Source organism: Tubulanus polymorphus, chromosome 5 (genome assembly GCF_964204645.1).
Source record: "Tubulanus polymorphus chromosome 5, tnTubPoly1.2, whole genome shotgun sequence".
Taxonomy (NCBI): Eukaryota; Metazoa; Nemertea; class Palaeonemertea; order Tubulaniformes; family Tubulanidae; genus Tubulanus; species Tubulanus polymorphus.
In genome coordinates, this window is record NC_134029.1 from 7,582,137 (window position 1) to 7,604,898 (window position 22,762).

The following is a 22,762-nucleotide window of genomic DNA, read 5'->3' on the forward strand; positions in this document are numbered from 1 at the left end:
TCGAAAAACCGACAAGTGGTTACCGGTATTGTTTTGTGATTGGTTGAAGGTGGCATTATTTAGTTTTCGGATGCTGTATAGCACAGAATGTGTGTTGACGATGATATATCTATGATAATAAGAATGTGCTCCCTAATTTTTGCGAAGAAGGAAATTTTTATCCATTAGCATTTGTCTGTCTGTACCCCCTTGCATAAGATCTGTTGCGTTGTACGTTCTGTAAAACTAAAAAGACGTATTTTCACGCCTGTTTTCTATGTTGTGTTTCACTTGATTACTAGTGCCAACAAAAGCTGGTTCAACCAACGTAGGACAATCCGGCTCGGCCTATGAAATTGTTTTCCCTGTGTAGCGTTTGCTGGGTATTCTGTATTCACTTAAAAAGAATTCACATGTAGCCAGTTCTACAGTTGGTTGGTTTTTGGAATGACTCTGACCGGGTCATAATTTCATTCAGCTGGAGTTCATATTTCATGATGCAAGTTCAAAATTCATTATAATTTCCATTTTAAGGTAAAATCGAAGCTGTTTATATAAGTTCAATGAATCAAGGTTCATCGCATAAATTCACAGCTCTTGCTCTTGAGTTACATTATCACATTTATTAGCTTTCAATCGATGCAATAAGGTTACCGGGTATTCAGATGTTAATGGATAATGTATTTCTCTTCATATTGTTGTATGTTGAATATTGTACAGGCTTAAAGCTCTGCATGTACTTTAGCTTATATCTAATAACGATCTCTTTGTTTTTTTTTTCTAGTTATTTTTATGCTTCCAGCAAGATTAATGATAATGATAATACTGCGAATTTGCATTGCTGTCAACTGCTAGCATTCAAAGGTGTAACATGGTTATTCAAGTTGAAATAAAAGGATTTTCCTGATAATTGTGTAGTCAGTTAACTCAATATTTCTGCCGACCTTTGGTAGATAAGCAAAATTCGCAACCCTAGAGGCGAAATAAGTGCCGAGAATCTATTGCATTGTGTCTGTCATCCTTTCTGGATAATTTTGGATTCTATGTGGGAAGATCCCTTTTCATTCATTGCCTACATGCAACCGTGGTTGAGGTCTTGCATGTCATGTGAGGTCAAACTTTGCTTGCCAACCTGACTGCCATACTTCCAACAACAGATAATCGGAGGATTTACATTCTTCGAGGGTCTGCGATGTAATCACCGAGAGTTTACCAACAAATGATAAGTCGTGTCGAAAAAAGTATAGATTCCAATAGCACATGTAACACAATTCCCAGTTCTCAGAGGCAGGAACACTTACAGAGCAACCATAAGCAAGAATTGAATGGAGGTGGGCCAGAATCCAAGCAAGAAAGCGACACGTCTGAAAATGGATTGAAGTAATCCATCTTCATAATCATAAAGTAGTTGATTGAAAACGTCAGCTAATAGATCTTGTTAAATCTTCATATTGTAGTCTTATATAAACACTTCATAGACTGCGACCAGTTCGATTGATTTCGATGGTCGAAAACCCGTTACAGGTTTCCACGACCATGAAGGTAAGTTTCTTGCAACACTCCAGACCTTATTTCAATAAGCTCAAACAATGAATGACGAATTGAACCCATTGTACAGGGAAAGCTGGGACTAGAACTGCCGTAATAGTTTTTGGTGAAGAAAAGTAGGCTTGCGCTGATGAAAACAAAGTACAATGCATGTATTTATATTCTTAGAAATAGTCTTATTTTATTTACTGGTGGTATATACATATTTACAGAACTAATTTACAATTAATTCATACATTTTTACATTGAGTGGATGAACACATTTTTAGTCGTCATACTTACTGGTAATACAGAATAAATACATATACATGTACAAAAATATAGCTATACCAAGTTGAAGCTAAGATTTAAGACTTGACAAAGCCAATCTAGCAACAACTTTAGTCATTTTTATAGACCAGTTTTAAACTTTTAACCTAAAGGTTATCTCAACTCTAATCACCCGGTAGCTGATTGAATTAGCCCCATGGCTCATCTTGAATTCGCTCTATAAAGCAGTTTCTTACAGCTTATTTCAGCATTCCGTTTAGGGACTAAGTCACAACTGGTACCAGGAAATGGATTCAATGAAGATTTCATTTGAAAAACCTTCAATTTCCCCATTATTGAACTTTGTATCCGCTTGATTCAGTGTAATACTTATAGTCCCACATTTTCACGGTTGAAAGAACTCATTAAAATCGAATCCTTCGTTCGAATCTTCTTCTTGCGTATCCGCGTTACCCGTATATTCCCCGTGGTCGGAGTCATCCGAATCGGAAACTCGTAAATCTTCGTTCAGATTACTGTCCTCGTTCTGATTTAAACGCGATTCGCGCAACGTCTGCGCTTCGGCCAATCCGGAACTTTGCAAGAAATAGTCCGACGGGTCGAAGTTCTCGTAACTGATGTTATTCTCTTCCATCGATTGCGAGTAGTTCATATCCTGCGCGTTTTCGTCGATGTCCATCTCTCGGACGCCGCCGGCCTCTCTGTGGTAATTACTCTGGTCATCATCGCTTTCTTCTGAAAATTGAACAAGAAAATTACTAACTTATAGGTTAATTGATGCCTTGAAAAATAAATACACATATTGCTTAATATTGTTGCCTATAGAAAGGACAACTAAAGTTATTTTGGATTTGAATATATAAATAAGTAATTGAATCGACCGACAACCAGTCTAGACCCGATATATTGATGACATAGTGCACATCCTCTAAAACATAAATAGCGGAACATACATGTATATAAATCGAAACTACTGACCTGATAGCTGCCGTGGAGGAGCGCCATGATCACTGCCCTCTGGTGTCATCTGCAAATCTTTAGCTAGTACACTACCGTCATCTTCACCACCAGGAACACTTGTATCCGTTGTCTGAAAAAAATGATTCGAACAAAATCATATAAGATAATGAATCGTTGACGCCGTAGGCCTACTGAATAATATGCAACAGCCAACCCCATTGTACTCTTTGTACATAGCTAGTGAATTTAGAGTTATAACTTGCCTTATTATGCGTGTGATCGATTGAAGAATCACCTTCCACATCGATATCTGCATCGGAATCGCGGGATATTTCCATCTTCTGAAAAAACATTTGAAATTTAACTGTGTGTAACGGCTGAAGGAGGTCCGTGAAATATTGACCCGATAACCACTGATGAAATCAAGCATTTGAAGATCTCACGCAGTTTGAAAATCTAACTAAACTTTTTACAACTTCGGAAATCAGTGTTCATAATGTGACTTGATATTTGAAAGGCTAAAAAATTCGGGTCAACGTATATGAAAAAGTATTGAGCCATTTTCGGACATACCACCCACTGGCATGACTCGGAACTTCGGAAATACATGACATACCTGTAGACCTTTAGGCGACGTGGGTGGTGGAAATAATAGATTTGCTGCCGATTCAAAAACACCGTCCTCGGCTGCCGAGTTCATCTGGTCCTTCGACGCGATACTGTCATTATCGAAACCTACAAATATCATCACATTGCTTATCGATAAAAATCTTCGATCTTAAAATCCTATCCGTTATAGATGGATAAGTTTGTACTACGTACCGAGAATGCTGTCTTCGTGGTTGATCGATGTTCCCGTTATAACGCTGTCCGTTTCTGCGGCTGCCGCAGCTGCCTCTTGCGTCGCTCGGATATTCTTCTCAATCGTCAAGATGTGATCATCTTCCAACTGTAAAATCAAAAGCACTTTTCACATTTTGTTCAGTAATAACTGAGTAATCATTATTATTATTATCATAACCTACTTTTATTACCTCTAGGGAGCATCTTATTAAAACTGGGCCCAGGGGCTTATATAGGTGACCCTTAAAGTATACTTTGACATAGTGACAAATTAGTAAGGAAACAGAAAGATCCATAAAAATAATATTGGTCTCAATGATTTACGCTAATATAAAAATATCTATGACACTAGACTTCGAGTGTCTTTGCCACAAAGTCTCAAAGATGACTAACTGAATTTGTATTACCTCCAGTAATGCTTCTCGGCCTAATTCAGTCATTTTACGAGATGTAGCAGTAAACTGACTGTCGGGTCCGTTGTATTTAACACTGTTTACGTGAATCGTTTCGATATCCTGCATGAATTCATCTCGACTGTGATAACGATGCCCGGTAACTTTCTAAAAGAGAAAATGAAACCTTTTTGTGACGACAATACCAGTCAAGCATCAGAAGTTGAAATACCATATAACCCAAAATCGTACAACAGCTGATTATATTTTGTACATAAAAGCCAAAGTATTGGTTTTGATCAACTGAATATCTATAGACTGGTTCATAAAGCTATACACACTAACATATATGACATGCAGCGTTACGGCTTTTCTTCTGGCACAAATATACTAATGTATTACATTTCATCCATGAACTGATAAAACAAAAGTTCCAAAATAGCACATTTGTAGTAAATAATTTGAGATCTAGGTCAGGAATATATCCGTCCAATAATCTGATCATGATATTTTTGGGTAAAAATCTTGGGCCAGATATCGGTTATTGACTTGGATATACGATGCCAGGTTAGGAAAAATCTACCTATTGCAACCAGTACAAATTGGCTGTGTTCACTGCGCTCTTGATCATGTATGAACCTCATGAAGGGGGATGGTAGAATATGAACACCATCCCAAGCTTCGATCACATATTACCAAAAAGTACCCACCTTCTGCATCGTTCCGAGATCCATGGGATTCGTGATGACTTCGTAATAATCTTTCACAAACTTTTTATTCACGGGATTGTGGAACGGCCACGAGCTGTCGACTGCCTTCACACGCTGTAACACGCCTTCGAGGATATACGACAACGCCACCTGGTCGTCATCGTCTAGCAACGGATTGATAGCTTTCTCCAGACGCATTAGACGTTCCTCTTTCTGTTGAAAATTTGAAGAAGAACAAATTGTTAGGTTTTCATAGACAAGTGACTGGCTAATTCGAAACTCAGCCTTACTAACTACTTAAGCAATCTATTTTTCATAATTATTATTTACCTCAGCAATTCGTTGAAGGCACAAATCCAGCATCGATTTAGCAGTATACGTCAATGGACTCTTCACTCCGTTGTATGTTTTACAATTCTCAACAATTTGATTCACGTCCATCAAGAACTCCTCACGAGTATGGTACTTGCGATTCCGTATATTCTGTGGAATATAAAAGATAGTTGGCTGTTTTTTTCTCTTCAATCTCTAACCTTTTCGTTGTAAGGCAAACAGTCTATCCACCTAGCATTGATGACCAATTGGCAAACCGATAAAAACAAACCTCTCGTATTTTCTGTAAATCCATCGGCTTTTTGACTAGTTTGTAATAATCGGGCACAGTCTTGATATTGACCGGAAACAAAAACGGTTGAGTGTCCGGCAAATCACGCATTTCATTTAGTATACTCTCGAACACCGTCGATATCGTAACCAATGGATCCGCGCGACGTCTATGAGATTGCTTCTTAGGTTTCTGAAAATCATAATTTACCATGATTTATACGAATTTAAGATATATAGGTTATTCATTCTTCGCAATTATTGAAATCAACAAAATACGATTCAATTGACTCGGACATGTCTGTGAAACTAGCCAAAGCAATGGAAGCCACTCGATCAAGTTGTTGGAGAATACATTCTATCAATACTTGAATTTCATCAGTCAGTTGGACAACAAAGATCTAATCCAGTGCAAAAATTTGGCAATTTTCTCCCGATGAACATGACGCTCAAAATCTCGACATATTATTTACCTTAAGATAATCACAATGCACAACAGTTCCGGCGCGTTGACGCCTTTTAGCACCCGTGGCAGCTTTCGGAAATTTGAGCACCAGAGATTTCTTCCGAATAGAATCAGCCCTGAAATCAACAAGCAATAAACAGAACACTTATATGATCATAGTTCTACGCAAGACGAATTACCAACTATCACCATTTGCAATTTAGAAACCACAACAAATTCAGGTGGAAATAGGATATTCATATAAACCTTTTTGACAATGTACAATGGCAAGTTGCACAGTCATGACTCAGATGTAAGCATAGTCTAAGACCATCTTAGATCTATACCTGATCTTACAACTTAAGACAAAAAAAGAGGAGTTAAAGGTTCCTCCCAAGGAAAATTATGACCTTGAAATCATCTTAGATCATATCTATCAAAATTAAGACTCGCAAGTTTCAACAATCCACTAGAGATTTTCTTCATTCTAAAATTGTACATAGTGTGCATGTTCCGAGTCTTTCCACAAACCAACATCATTCAATTTTCTACTTACCTTTCGACGAGATTTTTCGATAGTTTAATTTTTGTTCCCTCGACATTGATGAGATCGTCCTCGACGAGCATACACTTCTCTTCCTCTTCTTCTTGCTCTTCCGTCATAGCAACCGGTTTCGAAATCGTCACCGGTGCTGCCCTCTGGTAGAGCGGACATTCCTTGTTCGTTCGCATGTGACCCACTTGTCCGCAAGCTCCACATTTCAACTGTCAGAGAGAACAAGTTAAAATACTTCATCTTTGGATTTATAGCACAACTGTTTTTTGGGATAATCAGGTCACATTGTCCGAGGTTTTTCAGTTGATTGACCTCAAATAAAAACCAGACATCTGAATTTCAGTAATCACTTGAGATTTCTAGCAAGGGTCTTGCCATACATGAAGATAAAAGACAATCGGGGGATTTACCAACTTTGAGGGTCTGTTATGTAAATCGTTTGTGTTAGCCAACCACCATGGCCTCTGGTCAAGTTGAAAAAGCACATGGCCACAAGACTTCCATAGTTCTGTGCTGGTGCTCATACAAGACTATAGTAGTGGCACTGACTAAGAACTACGCATGCTCACAAGAATTGTAGCGATCAGCATTCAGTGATTGGGAGATATTACCACAGAATGTGTTCGCTGGTATCCCAAGGATACTGTAGATTTATAATCCAAGGGAACACCATTCAGGGAAAATTGCAGTGTTTTGACCCAGCAACAGCTATACAGAAATACTAAGTACCTTCAACATAGGGGCATCTTTTTTCTTCTTCTTTTTCGGTGGTTCCATCGGGATAGGATTCAAAGCTCGTTCTTTCTCGCGTTCTTGGTTACGTTTGATTCGACGCAGTTGCTCTTGAATTCTAAAGAAAAGAAATGACAAGAGCACGGAGTTGAAAAATCAAAACTAAAAACTGCGACAAAATCGAAATTTCGAATAGATTCCCACACGACTTACCGGCGACGTTCTTTTTTCATTTCTTCTTTTTGAGCTTCATCCAAAGTTGCGAACTGTTTACTATAAAATACCACCGAATAAAACACAATTTCAATGCAGATCTAATTAGGGATGGGTATTACATACATGATAATGAAGCAATTCATTGATTGGGAATGAATGACTCACATGAAAGTCGGATCTTTCGTCTGTCGTATTCGCACATACGTATCGATAACCTGGTTCTTCTTAACGCTCTCCGTGCGAGTATATTCTTTCCCGTCCTCGCTTTTGAACGTACGAACTATTCGCAACGTGCGTTTGGCCTGAAATCAATTTTCTCATCACATAAAATTGAGAACGTGTTTTTACAAAGATGGTAAGTTTGGAGTTTGGGATTAAAATTATCCCTTTATACTGTAAATCTCGATACTGTGAAATCTTCGATAAAGCTACAACAGAATCGCAACTATAACAAAATTCATCTTTGAAAATAGTTTATTACAGCTTGATCAATTTTGCTGAGTCACTTCAGCCTCATCAGGTAGGTATAATGTGTGAAATGAACTATATACTGAGCTATATACAGAAGGTACAGTTATTTACCTAATTAACTTGTTCTCTCATGTATATATACCCCTGTTTCTAGTTAGTTCCTCACACCTGACGATGGTCTCTAGATAGACTCCCAAACATCTTGATCTTTTGGTTTAAATTTTTTTGATAACCGGTATAAAATTTGCTTTCAATCTTATAGATTTCAGTGTGGATCTTAAACTTATCATGTACAGAAGGGCTGTGAAATCTTACCTGTGGTACACCGCTTGTATGTTCATCCTTCTTACTCTTTTTGTCGTCAGCGACATCTTCCTCGCCCATAAACATCTTCTGCAACTTGATTCTTTCGGCTTCTTCCCTTTCCATAATTATCTGCACGAAGGAAAAATCTTTAAATGAGGTGTGTACGAACAGTTTAAGTTAAAGATTACCATCGCATTTATCGGTATATGACGCCGAAGATTCGATAAGTTCTTTTCGGTCATACCTGTGTCGATGTCTTCTTATTCGACAGCATGTTCTCGATATTTTTCCCCATCTCTTCGTAATCCGATTCGTTTTCCGAGCTGGATCCCTCGTCGGTGGACAGCAGCTCGACCGACGAGAGCACGCGATTTTGTAAATCGAATATTCGCTGACTTTCGTCTTTATATCGTTCTTGGTGTTCGGCGATCGAGAACCGGTTACCTCGAGCGAATTTACTCATACCTAAACAAACAAAATGCCGGCAATAGTTCATATTACAGGATCAGTACAAGTGTTCAATATAGATTTGATTATTATGTTTCTATATCAATTTTGTTTATGTTTTTCTCATTATTTTGAGCTAATTCTCTTTTTGTTTAGTGATTCTTTACTCATCATCTGATTGCAATTCTAAACGCTATGTTCACAATTCACCATCTTACTGATACAGTTGAACCCTGTTAATATGATTCTATTTTAGACGAAACCCGTTTATCACGATGATTTCCAGCATATCCCAGCTAACATACAGTATTTATATAAATCTATAAAGCTTTGGATGATATGATGATACTTTTACCCATCAGAATAAACGAGGTTCCACTGTACTGGTTAAAATTCTATATAACATTGCATTCTTTTACTACACATAAAGATCTGATAAATCTACATTTGTCTTGTTGTTAGCGTATGTACCAGTGCAGAGGATTATAGGAATAACAATTAGAGACCGGTATGGGTATTTCTATCAGTAATATACGTACTTCCTTCTTGTCCAGCTTTAGCCTGTTCAGTAGACATTGTCCTCACCACGTCTATCACCTCCCAACGCGAAAGTTTCTTTATTTCCACATCGGGCACGCCAAACTTCTTCAACAGCGCTTTTGCGTCTTTCAAATTCAACCGACGCAAATCGGCGTCAGTTCCCGTGACAGTTCGTTTGGCCGGTTCTTCCTCGATTTTCTGTTGTTCTCGTTGCTGAAATTGATTCATCAAAAAGTATAGACATTTCCTACGTAGTACCATATACACCGGCTATCTCATTAACCCAATCCACTCCAATACAGTTCCTCATAGAAAATCATTACACTCATTATGACTACAAGGTAACTGGTAACAAGGTGTTGAATAAGGGGAATATCGCTAGAGTGATATATCTACACTGAAGTGCGGCGTATTGTTAATTACTCATGTTTCAATATACTTAACAGGTGCTTCCATCTTTCAAAAGAGATAAAAAGTAATTACCAATAACATCACCCCGATGCAGTGGACTAGCAAAGTACAAAACCAATTTATACATAATAATGAAACCAAAGCTTTTCAGCAAGATGATAATACTTACCTTCTGTTGTGAAGGTTTATTGGGAACCTTCACGTAAGAGAAGCCCTCTCCGGTACCGGTAGGATCCGCTACACCATTAAGAGCTAATAAACACTTTCCTTTCATGGCTGCGATGAATGCACGTGTAGTATTCCATGGCGCTGTGCGAACCTAACGGTAAATATTCAACACAATCAAAACTTAACATCAAATTGCAAGCAGCAGTCTAGACTGGCCAATACTTATTATGAGGAACTTTTCAAAAACTTGGCTGTTATTTCTATGCTAGCCACTCTTGTACGATAAATATGGTACCTACTATGAAATCAGCTCCCACGCATGTCCCTTAAGCGTTTCTAAATTTTTGAATGAATGCCCTTTTTTAAGTTATAAATAGTTCTAACGGATAACACATTAAGGAATTTTGTCAAATAAAACCCCAAAAATACAGATCTTCCTTTTCCCAAAATACTATGTTTAAAAAAATCTCAGCAAATGCTCGACTCCACAATTCGAATAAACATTGATTGACCAACTAACCTCATCATCAATTTTCATCTGATTTTCATCATCATCGTCGTATTCAGGAGCAAACAATGATTTTTCCCCGTAGCCTGCGTCCTACACGAAGACAAATACAGACAAAAGACAATGAGTACCGTACGCAAAATCTATGATGTAACTTCACGTTGAAATGCGCGAGCTAGAAACCTTCAAACGTTGCTCAGCTGCAAGCATACTGTAATATCCGCAGCATTGTTCCGGCGATACCATGGCCCTCATTTCATCTTCCGTTGGCAGACGAAAGTCGGCCTTCAACACCCACCAATTAGAATCCATTCCTAGATGAACAAAATGTAAGAAATATTCCGGTGATATTTGCTCGATATAAGCATAGAGGTCTGGGGCAAGTTTCTGAATGGTCACTAAATTATCCATAAGTGGTCTCAAATCTCATAAAGACTGGTTTAAAGCTGATATACATGTAGATTGAACCAATATTGTCTTAGACTGGGATTAAATCTAAGCCTTCACAGTAACTGACTCATGGTTGCTATTCAATAATCTGCAACTGCTGTAAAACCATTGATGTCGCATGAACTCAAATAAAGCGTTAACTACCAATATGAACAATGAATTGGTTTTTGGAATGATAAAATGGAACTAAATAAAACTCGAAAATATTTCAACTAAACTGAAAATCTGGAAATGATGGTTGTAGAGTATTGGACTACTCAAATGATACTTAATGTCGACAACCAAAGTTACAATAGAAATTAGGATGTTACTATGATGTACAATTCAACCGACATTTTTATTCTAAAATAACATCATCATCATTATCCAGGTAAAAGGAATGATACTTAATAGAAGAACCATTATTGTTGTAACAACCTGCTCTGATCGTTCTCCAATTATCTGAGAGAAAATGCGAAACCATAAAACTAATAATGAAAGTTATTTGCATAAGCCATACGACGTGTACGCACATACAGTTAAGGGGTGAAAGTTTTGAAAAAGACATCAGATGGTCCACCGAACAAATCGAAATCCGAAATATGGCGAGAAAAAGTTTGAGCAGAATTTTTCCAAGTTTATGGTATTCAGTGATGAAGACTTGACCGATTAGTTTTACATATATGTAGGTAGCATAATTATAGCATTTGTCTATACCTGTAGTGACGGTATGTCAATGAAGCAACAAAATGCTTTTTGGGGCAAACCATTTAAACAGTATTGATTCGGAGCTGCCAACTATTCGTACCTGTTCTCTTGAAATCTGCGCACAATTTCAAACGTTTCCTGATGCTACTCTCAGAATGCGATGGAAACGCTTTCTTGATGTCGTCCATTTTGATCCTCTTAGGATTGTCTTTACTTTTCATGAACAAACGATATATGAAAACCTAATTGAGAAAAACATTTCTTCAAAACATGAAGGCCAAGGGTTTGTCCCAATAAGTAAAAGTACGTTTCACTGAGTGGGTCTAAAATCTGAACTGATCAATCTCAAGCTGCGGGAACTTACTTGAAGAAAATCTCTGATGAAATTGTTGGCACGTTTTGAATTCGGTCCGGGGACCTCGTATTGGGGGCATTCCTGACCGACGCAATAGATAGAATTCACTTCACGTATGTGAATGCTGTAAAATAAAACACGCTGCGTTTCGTTAATCAGACATACATTCAAAATTTCATGTCATACTAATCCCATTATTCCATGTTCATAACTTATTATTATAACGATATTAATGTAGCTACCAAACCACGGATTTTACCCTAAGGCTAATTAATACAAATACAGGTTTTAAAGACCGTGACCTACAGTTCCCAATTTTTAATTAGAGCTAGCTAGTACAAAAATTTCTGATTGAGCCTACTTATATCTAAAATGAAAGCGGTCTCAGGATTTCATTAAAATATGAATGAATCGACTGAATCAGAATGCCACTTCTATTTGATTTTCTTGTTCCTGAATATTCCCCGGCATGTACGTTAACCCTGAATTGATCTGCTAAGAATCCAATCAATCAACACATCCAATACATAAGACTGACGGAAACGGTTTGAATGATTTTATACGCAATTATGAATCTTTTTTTCAAAATCATCATAAGGTAATTCCCCGTCCCCTGATCTCACTGATATGCCCCTGTGTATGTGCGTACCTGTTTCGGTTGCGAATGAGAAGGAAATCTGTATCGGGAACACGGTGTTGATAGATCGGCGCTCTGAACATGTTGTTCTCTAGTGCTTGCAGACATTGGCCGGGTTTTAGAGAACCGAGGAACGGCGACGTGTGAGCGTACGCTAGTTCGCCGTACTCGTACGAAGGAGGCGTGTTGTCTTTCGTTCCAGGTTTCTACGAGGAAATATAGGCAATAAATATCCGTAAATTAGGCATTTTTACTTCCCACGCACGGTGATGAATTTCTGTCTGTGTTTGCAGGTAACTGTAATTTTTTTTCATAATCAAATCGCCCTGGGCCTAGACAAGAAACTCGGCAAAATCCTGATTAGTTTTTCTTCGGATGGTGATAATCTGTAGAGAACACGCGGGGTGTGTAGTACAGACAGCCGATTGATAGCTCGAAATCGAAAATCAAACGATCTTATATTCTCCTTACCCGTTTGTAGTGGTTCTTTATTTTGGTTGCCATACCGACTTGCATGAGAAGCGGTGGATATTGTTCGGAATATTCGGCGAGTATAATCTCGCCGTCCATTCCCGTTAGGTCGTTCATCGTACGCATGAAGAACACCTCACCGCCTCCCGACGTCAGTTTCTCTTGTTCTCTCAGCTAAAAAGATGCAAATAATGAAGCACCAGTCGTAAATTCATTACAAATCTCAACAGTCACTACAGCGCCCGCATCACTTTCATATCCCAAATAAAGTTAACTCCTTCTAAATCTATCACTTGATCCCAGTAAAAGCATTAATTCGATGGTTTTGTAAGTTGATCAAGATTTCATTCAATAAAATCGTTCAGAAATCGTTTATCAACTAAAACCGTACGGAAATACGAACCTTCGCTTTGCGTTTGATATTTTTCAGTAAAGGTTGAACGGGATGCGGTCCATTTGAAGACATCGCGCCGTGCGAATACTTTTTCAGAGGTGGACGATGAAAATGGCGCAGTTTCATCGGTCCGAGATGCGTTGGGAAGAATGGCTGTCGTAATTCTAACGAGGGAATCGAATGCTGAAATTCATGAGTTAGAAATTTATTGAGAAATTGATTGCTTGGGTAGATTAATAGTTCAGCTAAGTTCTCTCCAACATAACTACATCTTAGAAATAATGAAATGAATTAAAGAACCAATGCCCATAGTTCCACAGTCGTGACTTAGGTTCTAAAGTAGTCTATCAGACCAAGATGGTCTTAGGCTGATGTTAAATCTAAGTCATGAATGAATGTGCGCAAGGCCCAGTTGTTGAAATGTTGGTTCAATGTCTTATGTTATATATAGGCCTACTGTGCTAACAATGCAGTTTTAATTTTCATCACAATGTCATCTGCTTTTAGGAAACTGGCTCTGACTTTCACTACCTACCAATTGTTTGAAGGAATGGCACGTACCTGTATTAGAGTTCCAGCTACGTTAGATCGTAACGCATTGTCCATAGATTTCGGCAGGTAATACTCATCATTAGACATATTGAACGGATCTTTGTTGCCAGAATTGGCCGTCTAGAATATAAGATATAAACAAAGTTGAAAAATATCTATTATCCAATACCCCTCGGCCAGTTAACATAGCAATCCTATTTCTATCGTAGAAGATCCATTTTCACCAGCTCCATTCCCTGAATTATTCAGTAATTACTATGTACCTATTGCCAGTGTAAAATCACAAGATTTGTAATTGATTAGAATAATCTACCTCTTCATCGTCTTCTTCCTCTTCTTTAATAATTCCAGCTTTACCGAGCAAAATCCTTGACTTACGAATTTCCTAAAATCATCGATAGGAAGATACATGAATTACTGACGTTCGGCGCAAGTGCGTGGCATCATTACCGATTCAAATAAACAGAAGTTCTATGTCGAACCTTTTCTTTTTTCGTCGTTCCACTTTTTTCAGAGATTTCTTTCGGATCGCGATCATCAGGAACGCCTAATATGATATTATCGTCGTTCATGTCCAGCGTTAAAACTATTGGCCGCGGTAACTTTTCCATATTCTACGAATCATTTCATAAATACAAAGAAAACAAAAGAAACACACATTAATTCAGACCAAATGATAAGCGAAAATTAAACTTTTATGGTTGGAAAGACAACTTTTTCATATCCAATATTTTCTTGGCACAGTATTATAAGCAGTCACATGAAATTAAAATTGGTACTTAGGTTAAGAAAAGAAATTTCATTAAACCTCCGCAGACCTTGTAAGCATTCGCGCTTTGTTTTTAATTATCAAAAGGGGCTAGGCCAGAGGAGGCTCAGCGGTAACAAAAAAATCAAAACATTGCATAGCAGCAGAAATTGTTCACTTGAATACATGCACTATTTTGATTTTAGAGATGTGACTGCACTGGTGGTTACCTCAATTACCTATACTAACTAACGAACTAACAATTTTGATTGTCTCTTATACCTGAGAATCCCATATAATATCGTCCTCCCATCGGTAATACAGCAAATCCTGATTTTCAATCGGAAACATGCTGTACCACGTGTCATCGTCGCAGTCGGTAGTGTTCAGATCTACGGACGGATTTTGTCCCGAGATGATTTGCCCTTTCTGCATGATCGGCGGCATTTTAGCTATCTGTCGGTTCAACTGAGTAGCCATAGGGTGACCACTTCTAACTGGAAATACAAACGTTCGACCGGTCAACAATTGGAATTCGATAGTAATGAGGACCTCGTGCCACCAGCTATCCCGTTCCTGGACGCACATTTCCACAGGACAACCCGATCAAAATCTAGTTAATTTCCAATGAACTTTCATCATCAAGATTTTCTGCCTCCCAAATAAAATAGAAGGCACTTCATGTCTCTCGATAAACTCTTCAGGTATCAAATATGGCGCAATATTCAAGCAGAATTGCCTCTGTCGATGATAGAGTCAAAGAACTCAACGAATCTATTGATTTCTATGAAACCGGGCACAGAATTTGTGCATAAGTGAGGTAAACACACTTACTTGATTGGTGAAATTGGGCTGCTGTACGAATAGTTGAACTAGGAACCCAGCCAGCGGACACGGCTCTAAGTTTGTTCGATTGTAAAACTTTTTGACGACATTCTTCGCCGTTCCAGATGATATCGTCCTCCCATTGCACCTGAGTGACCATGTGAAATACCTCCTCGGGTAATTCCACTTTCGGAACTTCAGCGTAGTCGGTCGGCTCCGGTTCCGGTTCTGGCTCCATGTTTTCCTGAAATAAACAATTGAAGTATAATACAGTTAACCCTTTCAGGTGACATACGTCCCAAATCCGGTAACTAATGTGCCATAATTATATTTGCTGTACTTCCTGATATCATGAGTAAAACGAGACAGAGAGCAATTGATAGGTTGACTTGTTTATCTAGAGTATGAGCTTTCGTTAGGTGAACGATGAAGCTACTATGCATAAGTAGTGAAAGCCCATATCTCAAATAAACACGTTAACCTATTAAGTACCATCCGTCACGTCCATGCAAACAGGACAAACTAGGGGTCCAGGGACACCATGCCCACTTGGGAAATGGTTTCAAACGCTCAACAATCTAACAATTTCAATATTCAACGCCCCCTGGTGACCATTTACAAAAACCAACGACCTTGAAACTCACCAAAATCATAAAACATGTCAGCAGCTACGATTTTGTAATTGATTGTGATAACAAAATATGCCTCGTTACCAATTTAATATGGAAATACTAAGTCATTCTACTATTCAACGCCCCCTGGTGACCATATTCAAAACCCAATGACCTCGAAACTCACCACAATCATAGAACATGTCATGAACAACAACTTTGCAATTGATCATGGTAACAAAATATGCCTAGGTACCAATATAATAAGGAAATACTAAGTTATTCTACTATTCAACGCCCCCTGGTGACCATATAAAGAAACTAATGTCCTTAAAACTCACAACAATCATAGATGATGTCATGAGCTACAACTTTCCAATTGATTGTGGTTAAAAAATATGCATAGGTACGAATATAATAAAGAAATGCTAAGATATCGTATTATTCAACGCCCCCTGGTGGCCATATACAAAATCCAATTACCTTGAAACTCACCACAATCATAGAACACGTTATGAGCTACAACTTTCTAATTGATTGTGATAGCAAAATACGCTTAGGTATCAATATAATGTGGAAAAACTTTTTCCCACTTACGAATGAGTACTGGTGACACCAAGATGGCCGCCAATTGCGTCATAATTGGCTGATGAAAAATACCTGTCTGAGGTATAAAACATCCCTTTCCAAAGAATACCCATCACTAATTGCAATGAGAAATGGTAAACCAGTAGGAAGCTACAGGACTCAGAATTCGGGCAAAAATTAACATTTTTGGGCACTAAAAAGGTCATAGGACGGCCATCTTGAGTCCGACCGACCCAATTTTTGTTTCGTTGATGGGCCCTGGGGGATTCATATATATCCGAAAGATCAAGGTAATTGATCGAAGCGTCTTCAAAATTTCCCTCAAAAAGTTCAAAAATGTGTAAAAAGTGCTGATTTTGGCGAACAACAATGGCTGCCAGTCAGCCATCTTGATTCTGACAGGGCCAGTTTTTGGGCTGACGATGTGTCTAGGGTAGATACATGTGTAACCCAAATATCAAGACATTACCTTGAAGCATCTTCAAAACTTCCCCAAAATAACTGGATTCCGTCTACGGACGGACGGACGAAAAGTGAACGCAATAGCCCGCTTGAATTAACTTATTTGGCTAATTAAGCAAGCTTGACTAAAATCGGAAGTTTATTCATTTGTTACTTACAGATTTCAGTTTGAATCCGTACGTGTAATCATCACCGACTTCATCTACGCCGTACATATCGTACCACAAAGCAGCAGGACCGTAACGCCACTGCGCTACACGCACTCTATCATCTTCATCTGTATTGACGGATTGTTTCTCGCGAGCTATCAACTGCTCTTCGGGTAACAACATTTTTTCCTACAATATCGGCGACGTCAAACATGTCAACAATGATGGGTCAGTTATTCAGTGTGTACCTTGATTATGTACCGGGTTACCAGAATCCACCCACTACCAAATTCCATAATTAGAAATTAAATGAAAGCAAACCTCGTCATCTGACATGCATTCCTCGGGCAACGGTTCACGTCCGAAATTCAGTTTCAACAATTCATCTTCAGCATCCTCACTCTCATCGTCCTCTTTTTTGATATCGGCATCTTCACCTTCTTTCTTCTCATCCTTTTTCTTTTTCCTCTTTCTCCACACATGTGGAACGTGGGATGGCTTGAACAGTTTAGAGAACCGCAATACCTTCGAAAGCGAAAATAATGATACCGTCATGACCATAACACATTTCTTCACAATCCTGACCTGAGGAATTGCAAAAAAATTTGATATCTCATTCGTTCTAGCTTACCTTATTTGGACTAAACTCGGGGAAAACCTCTCGGACATTGACGTTTTTAAACTGGTCCGGGACCATGTCGCTCAGAGGAGCCCTTTCAATCGGCAAATCAGCCACTGAACTAGTGGACGGGGCACATGTCTCCCATCGTAACGGAGCCATATCCCTTTCATCGTCATCATCATCGTCATCATCATCGTCATCATCATCATCGTAGTCATCATCCTCCTTCCCTGCAAATTTTAGATTCGAGGTTCATGTATCAGGTTGTTTGTTTTTGCAGTAAAACTTGGATAAAATGAAAAGCGTGGATGCCTGTTCATCAATAAATCCGATTTTCCAGTTCATTTTCCTTTCAAAATCTCATTAAAAGCTGGATTTCGGATACGATTTAGTTGGATGCAAATATCTTTATCGTCAAAATTCTAAAATAATTAAATTCTGGAAATTCTTGCTGGAAAATGATGCAGCGCAAGATTATTTTCGTAAGAAGAAACTTGTTGTACGCGGCTATCTAGTAAACCTCATCATACCAGCTAATTACCAAGACTAGGTTTCACAGAATAGAGTTAAATCTAACACACAATTGTAGAGCTGGATCCAAATATTTTCATTAGAATTGTTAATTTGACTGATACTCTAAATGGCATTACACATATCTTGTGTAGTGAAGGTGTATGAAAAGGTTATTCTACTGTAGGCATCCATAGAAGGGAGATCAGTTGTTCAATACATACCTATCAAAGGCGCTTGCATCGTTTTCATAGCATCTTTCACTTTTTCCTCTTCATCTGCTAATTCTTGTATATCGGAATAATCCACGGCAGTGTCTGCTTTTTCTAAATAAGCGAAATACTTCAAACTGACAACGCTTGCTCAATACTCTTAGCATCGGGCATTGATTGATCAAGTCGACTTAAATGAAATAACGATGTTACCTTGTTCGTCTTCATTGTCTTTACTGTGCGTCTCTTCATCTTGACTCATTCCTTGAATTTCCTTTACCAGATTCACGATAGGACCTACTTCGCTCAACTGGTCTAAATGACGCTTCGATTCCTGTAAAAATACACTTCAATAAACAGAATTCTACATTGAATACAATACATTCAAACCTTTCATGCATCCATTTACCTAATTAGGGGTCTGGGGACAGCTTCCCCACTCGGTGAAATGCTTGACAATCTGACAATTCAATATTCAATGCCCTCTGGTGAATAAATACAGTAACTATTCTCAGACTCAGGCTTGAACTCAAACTCCAAAATTCCAATGCGTTATTTCCGATTGCATTAGCTAGATTTTGTCAAGACAACTTTTTGAATTCGGCCTTGTTCCTGAGTTATGAGGTCATCTTCAAGGTGATGTCAATGAAAAACAGAGGTTTTAGTGCCTCTTTGCACTAGTTGAAGTTCGCCCTGGAGGGTCTTTTAAAAAGCCCCAATGTTTGTCCCAAGGTAGGATCCATATTGCAATAGTTTTAAGAGGCAGGTTTAAATACCTGTACTGCAGGTGTCACAAACTACAAATTACATTAATGCCCTTTGTTTAAAACTAATTCCTATGATCCAAATCCACACTAAACAGAAAGAAAATCCACTTAGAACCATTTAAATAAAAATGCAGTACTTAAAACACTCGAAGTCGATGAGGAATAGTTTTAGTTCACGCCGAGCTTAGAAGGAACTGAGACTTCGAACTGAGAACAGACGGAATTCACCTGGACAGAATACAACTAGCGAAATAGAGAGAACACTTTGAAATATCAAAATGGAAACAAATTCCATGATTAAGAATAAAGATGAAAGATTAACAGCGAGCGGCGCAATGCTGACAGAATCGAGACGTCTCCTCGAAGTCAACGAGAAATTGATAACCGAAGGCGGCGGTCAACGCAAGTTCGAATTTTGTGGAGAAAAATTTGTTAATTTCCGCGACGTTTTCTACCACCCGGGCTACGATTCGATCGCGCTGAATTTACCCGCAGAGACAGTAGAGGGCGCTAGATTACTAGAAATCGGATGCGGAACTGGTTGCATCGGCGTCGTTCATTACTTACGTAATAAATCGAAGCTTAGCTACGTGTTGGCAACCGACATCAACCAACAAGCTTTAGAGAATACTGAAGTTAATTTCGAGCGTTACGCCGTACCGGGGGAGGTGCGATATTCCGACATTTTCGAAAATATTCGCGAAGATGAAAAGTTCGATTTGATTTTCTGGCACGCTCCGTATTACATCTCCGATCCGAACACCAGCGATTTAACGATGTTGGACCGAGCTATGGTGGACCCCGAGTACGAGGCGATCGGTCGTTTTATAGCTGAAGCCCGCGGACACCTACGCCCGGGCGGGAGGGCGATATTCGGTTTCGGAAGCGACTACGGATTCGTCGAAATTCTCCACGACAAAGCGTCAAAAGCAAATTCGAGGCTGGAGAAAATTTGGGGCAAAAAATTGAATGTCGGAAAAATGTTCGAAGAAGCAGAACTGTGGCAGGTTTTACCGATCAGCGCCGAGTAACTTAACAAATTTCTGACTATGATTTTCATTCGGATTTTGCTTTGTCTTTGATGCATGATTTTTAAAGGTGCTGGGCATGTATTTATGTTACATATCTTATGTTAGAAATAGTTATTGAATATATCCTATTCAAAACTGGCATTCTCTCATTACGTTGATCTAATTACATTATAATGTTAAACCCTAGATCCGGTTCTAAAGTTCTGAGTTTTTATTTGAATCTCGAGTTAAAAACATTGAAAATGAACTGACTTTAACTTGGAGTTACTCTAACTCTTAACTGTGGAACCGGGCCCAGGGCTTCATAGTGGTTGGTTAAGCATAACAATACAGTCCTCTCTATAGATGTGTAACCTTAGTTCATATCATCGTTTAAAAACTTGAAAGTGGCAATAGATATCCAATAGGTATCGCTGCTATTCATTCAAAACAAACACAGGAAGCTCCGCAGAAAGAGGTTGCACATTTGTCAGCCTTCCCTCTCCCTCTATTATTCTCTAATCGGAGATTTTTGTGATGACTCGGTATTTATAAAATTTAAACTGGGGGTCCAGGGGCACCATGCCCACTCCGGATTGTGGTTTTCAGGGGCACTTACTATGGCAAATCATGCCAAATGAGGGCACTTTTACGTCAAATCCATGGTATGAAAAGACACATACCCTTTTACTAGGGCATCTCCAAGGGGCACAGACAAAGCTTGACGGTGTAGGCCTATTCCAAAACCTAGGGAACCCCCTGGATCCGTCCCTGTAATCAACGCCCCCTAGTGAACATATTAAGAAACAAATGACCATGACCAGGTACCAATACAATATGAAAATACTAAGTTATTCAGCTATTCAACGCTCCTTGGTGATTTAGCTGTGAAGTCTTAGCAATCACTTTTTAAAGTGTCCTGGTAAAAATGACTGTCTGATGTAGGCCCAAGTACTTCATTTTCAGTTCAATTTTGTTTTAAGATTGAAAATTAATTGGAAAAGATGTTCTGAAAACACATGTGAATATCAAAATTGGAAGAATGCCGATAAAGTTCCCAGGCAGAAGGGGCTGGCCCGAGCTGCAGCAGATTGGTAACATTGATTATCAGTCCAGTAGGCTATGCAATAAAGGGCCTACTCCTTATAGACTAACCTCATCAAGGAAATCCACTTCCAAACCACCATCTTTATCGATATTACCGAATAAGAATCCAGTCAATGGTTGATTGTGGTGACTCGTTTCGGACTGGTGATCGTCACTGTTTTGATCGTAATGATGTTCATCATCGCTATCCATTTTACCACTACTGAAAAAAAAAAGATGTAGGCCTAAAACATTGAATGATAATCTAGTTTATCCAAACTTTTAGAATGATCATTCCAGGCCACTCAATGGGGTACCAGCACTTGCCAGATGGCGCAACAAAAACATTGGGTTTTTAGAGATTTTAGATTATTTGTAATGAAAATCAGTTCATTTTCAATGAAATTTGAACTTGATTTTTAGGCTTCCAAAATCCAAATCAAAAAATTATCAAACAAGTCATAGGATAGATTAAGATTCACTTTCTCACTCAGTTTATAGATTTTTTTGAAAATTGATAGGCCTATAGGCTACTAACGAGAAAGGTTGATTTGAATCTAATTGAAATGTATAAGGAAATTGAAGCATGGTGACCCAGCGACACTAGCGATCTTGATGGATTATCACTGAATCATCGCTTGCCACTGTAGCATTGCTGGTACTGCATTATCGGACCAAGTCAAATCAAGTCAAGCCTGACCAGTCAATTATTTCAAAGCTTTTTAGAGGCACTTTTGGAATGATGATGTTTAGGCTAACCCTTTAACTGGCAATCGGTCCTGAGCAACTGACTTGAATAGAGCAGGTATTGGCCCTAGTGAACAAAATAATCACAAAATTAGTAAATATGAGGAATTTCTTGGTTTGAAGTGTTACAGTTTATTCATTCTTTATGAATCACGTAGGCCTATTGATTAAAGAAATGCGTGCCGTGGTTAATATTACGATAACTTTAACTAGGCCTACATGTCCGAATTCTCATTCCAGGTTTTTCGAAAACTTGGTCAATTCCCTGAGTTTTGCTGATTTTTTTGGAGATATTCCTGATTCCCTGAGCTTTCCAGGTTTTCCAGGTCAGTGGCAATCCTGATAGATGTTGATAAATTTAAAAGCACGTCTATTATTTTGACAGAACAAGCCGCACACCAGCAACTGGCGCCACCGAGTGGAGGTAATAAACATCACAAAATCACCCAAACCGGCGTTAAAAGCTCGGAATTTAGGCCTATCTTAATGACAATCCATTTTACATTATGATTTTTACGAAAATGCATACTTTGAAATTCCATGTGCAGTTCACTAACCTGAGGAATAATCCCTGCAAGGCGGTTAAAACTTAAATAACCGGGAGCAATTTCAGGTCGTGCTTCACGAAACTCCGTCGGCCATTTTGTTTATACAGCCATCGACCCAAAACAATCATGATGCACGTAATTGTAATCGGTTAAAATGCATTTTTGCGGTACCCAATTAGAAAAATGAAGATATTCTATTTATCTAAGCATTCTATTTTGTATTTTC

The 22,762-nt window shown here is 38.6% G+C and overlaps 1 protein-coding gene across 1 annotated transcript; it reads right to left on the bottom strand.

The window, feature by feature from the left end:
- Positions 1-1,698: 1,698 nt before the first annotated feature.
- Positions 1,699-22,625, bottom strand: LOC141905921 (transcription initiation factor TFIID subunit 1-like). Its single transcript, XM_074795026.1, has 37 exons — positions 22,546-22,625; positions 21,311-21,464; positions 18,592-18,712; positions 18,391-18,492; positions 17,666-17,886; positions 17,356-17,559; positions 17,044-17,223; positions 15,234-15,468; positions 14,682-14,896; positions 14,134-14,265; positions 13,965-14,036; positions 13,661-13,771; positions 13,109-13,282; positions 12,706-12,879; positions 12,247-12,440; positions 11,607-11,721; positions 11,343-11,484; positions 10,289-10,419; positions 10,118-10,198; positions 9,599-9,748; positions 9,018-9,231; positions 8,276-8,496; positions 8,041-8,160; positions 7,420-7,556; positions 7,252-7,311; positions 7,036-7,156; positions 6,307-6,515; positions 5,779-5,887; positions 5,307-5,498; positions 5,033-5,185; positions 4,703-4,915; positions 4,008-4,160; positions 3,580-3,706; positions 3,374-3,492; positions 3,021-3,098; positions 2,776-2,887; positions 1,699-2,532 (listed from the first exon to the last, which is right to left on the bottom strand). The coding sequence occupies exons 2-37, from the start codon at positions 21,452-21,454 to the stop codon at positions 2,183-2,185; spliced, it is 5,586 nt and encodes a 1,861-aa protein (XP_074651127.1). The 5' UTR covers positions 21,455-21,464; positions 22,546-22,625; the 3' UTR covers positions 1,699-2,182.
- Positions 22,626-22,762: the final 137 nt, after the last annotated feature.

Excerpts from the sequence above, each read along its gene's own strand:
- LOC141905921 (XM_074795026.1), bottom strand. The coding sequence starts at position 21,454 with ATGGATAGCGATGATGAACATCATTACGATCAAAACAGTGACGATCAC. Across the intron at positions 18,493-18,591 it reads AGACAATGAAGACGAACAAG|AAAAAGCAGACACTGCCGTG; the intron begins GTAACATCGTTA and ends TCGCTTATTTAG. Across the intron at positions 2,533-2,775 it reads TCCTCCACGGCAGCTATCAG|AAGAAAGCGATGATGACCAG; the intron begins GTCAGTAGTTTC and ends TTCAATTTTCAG.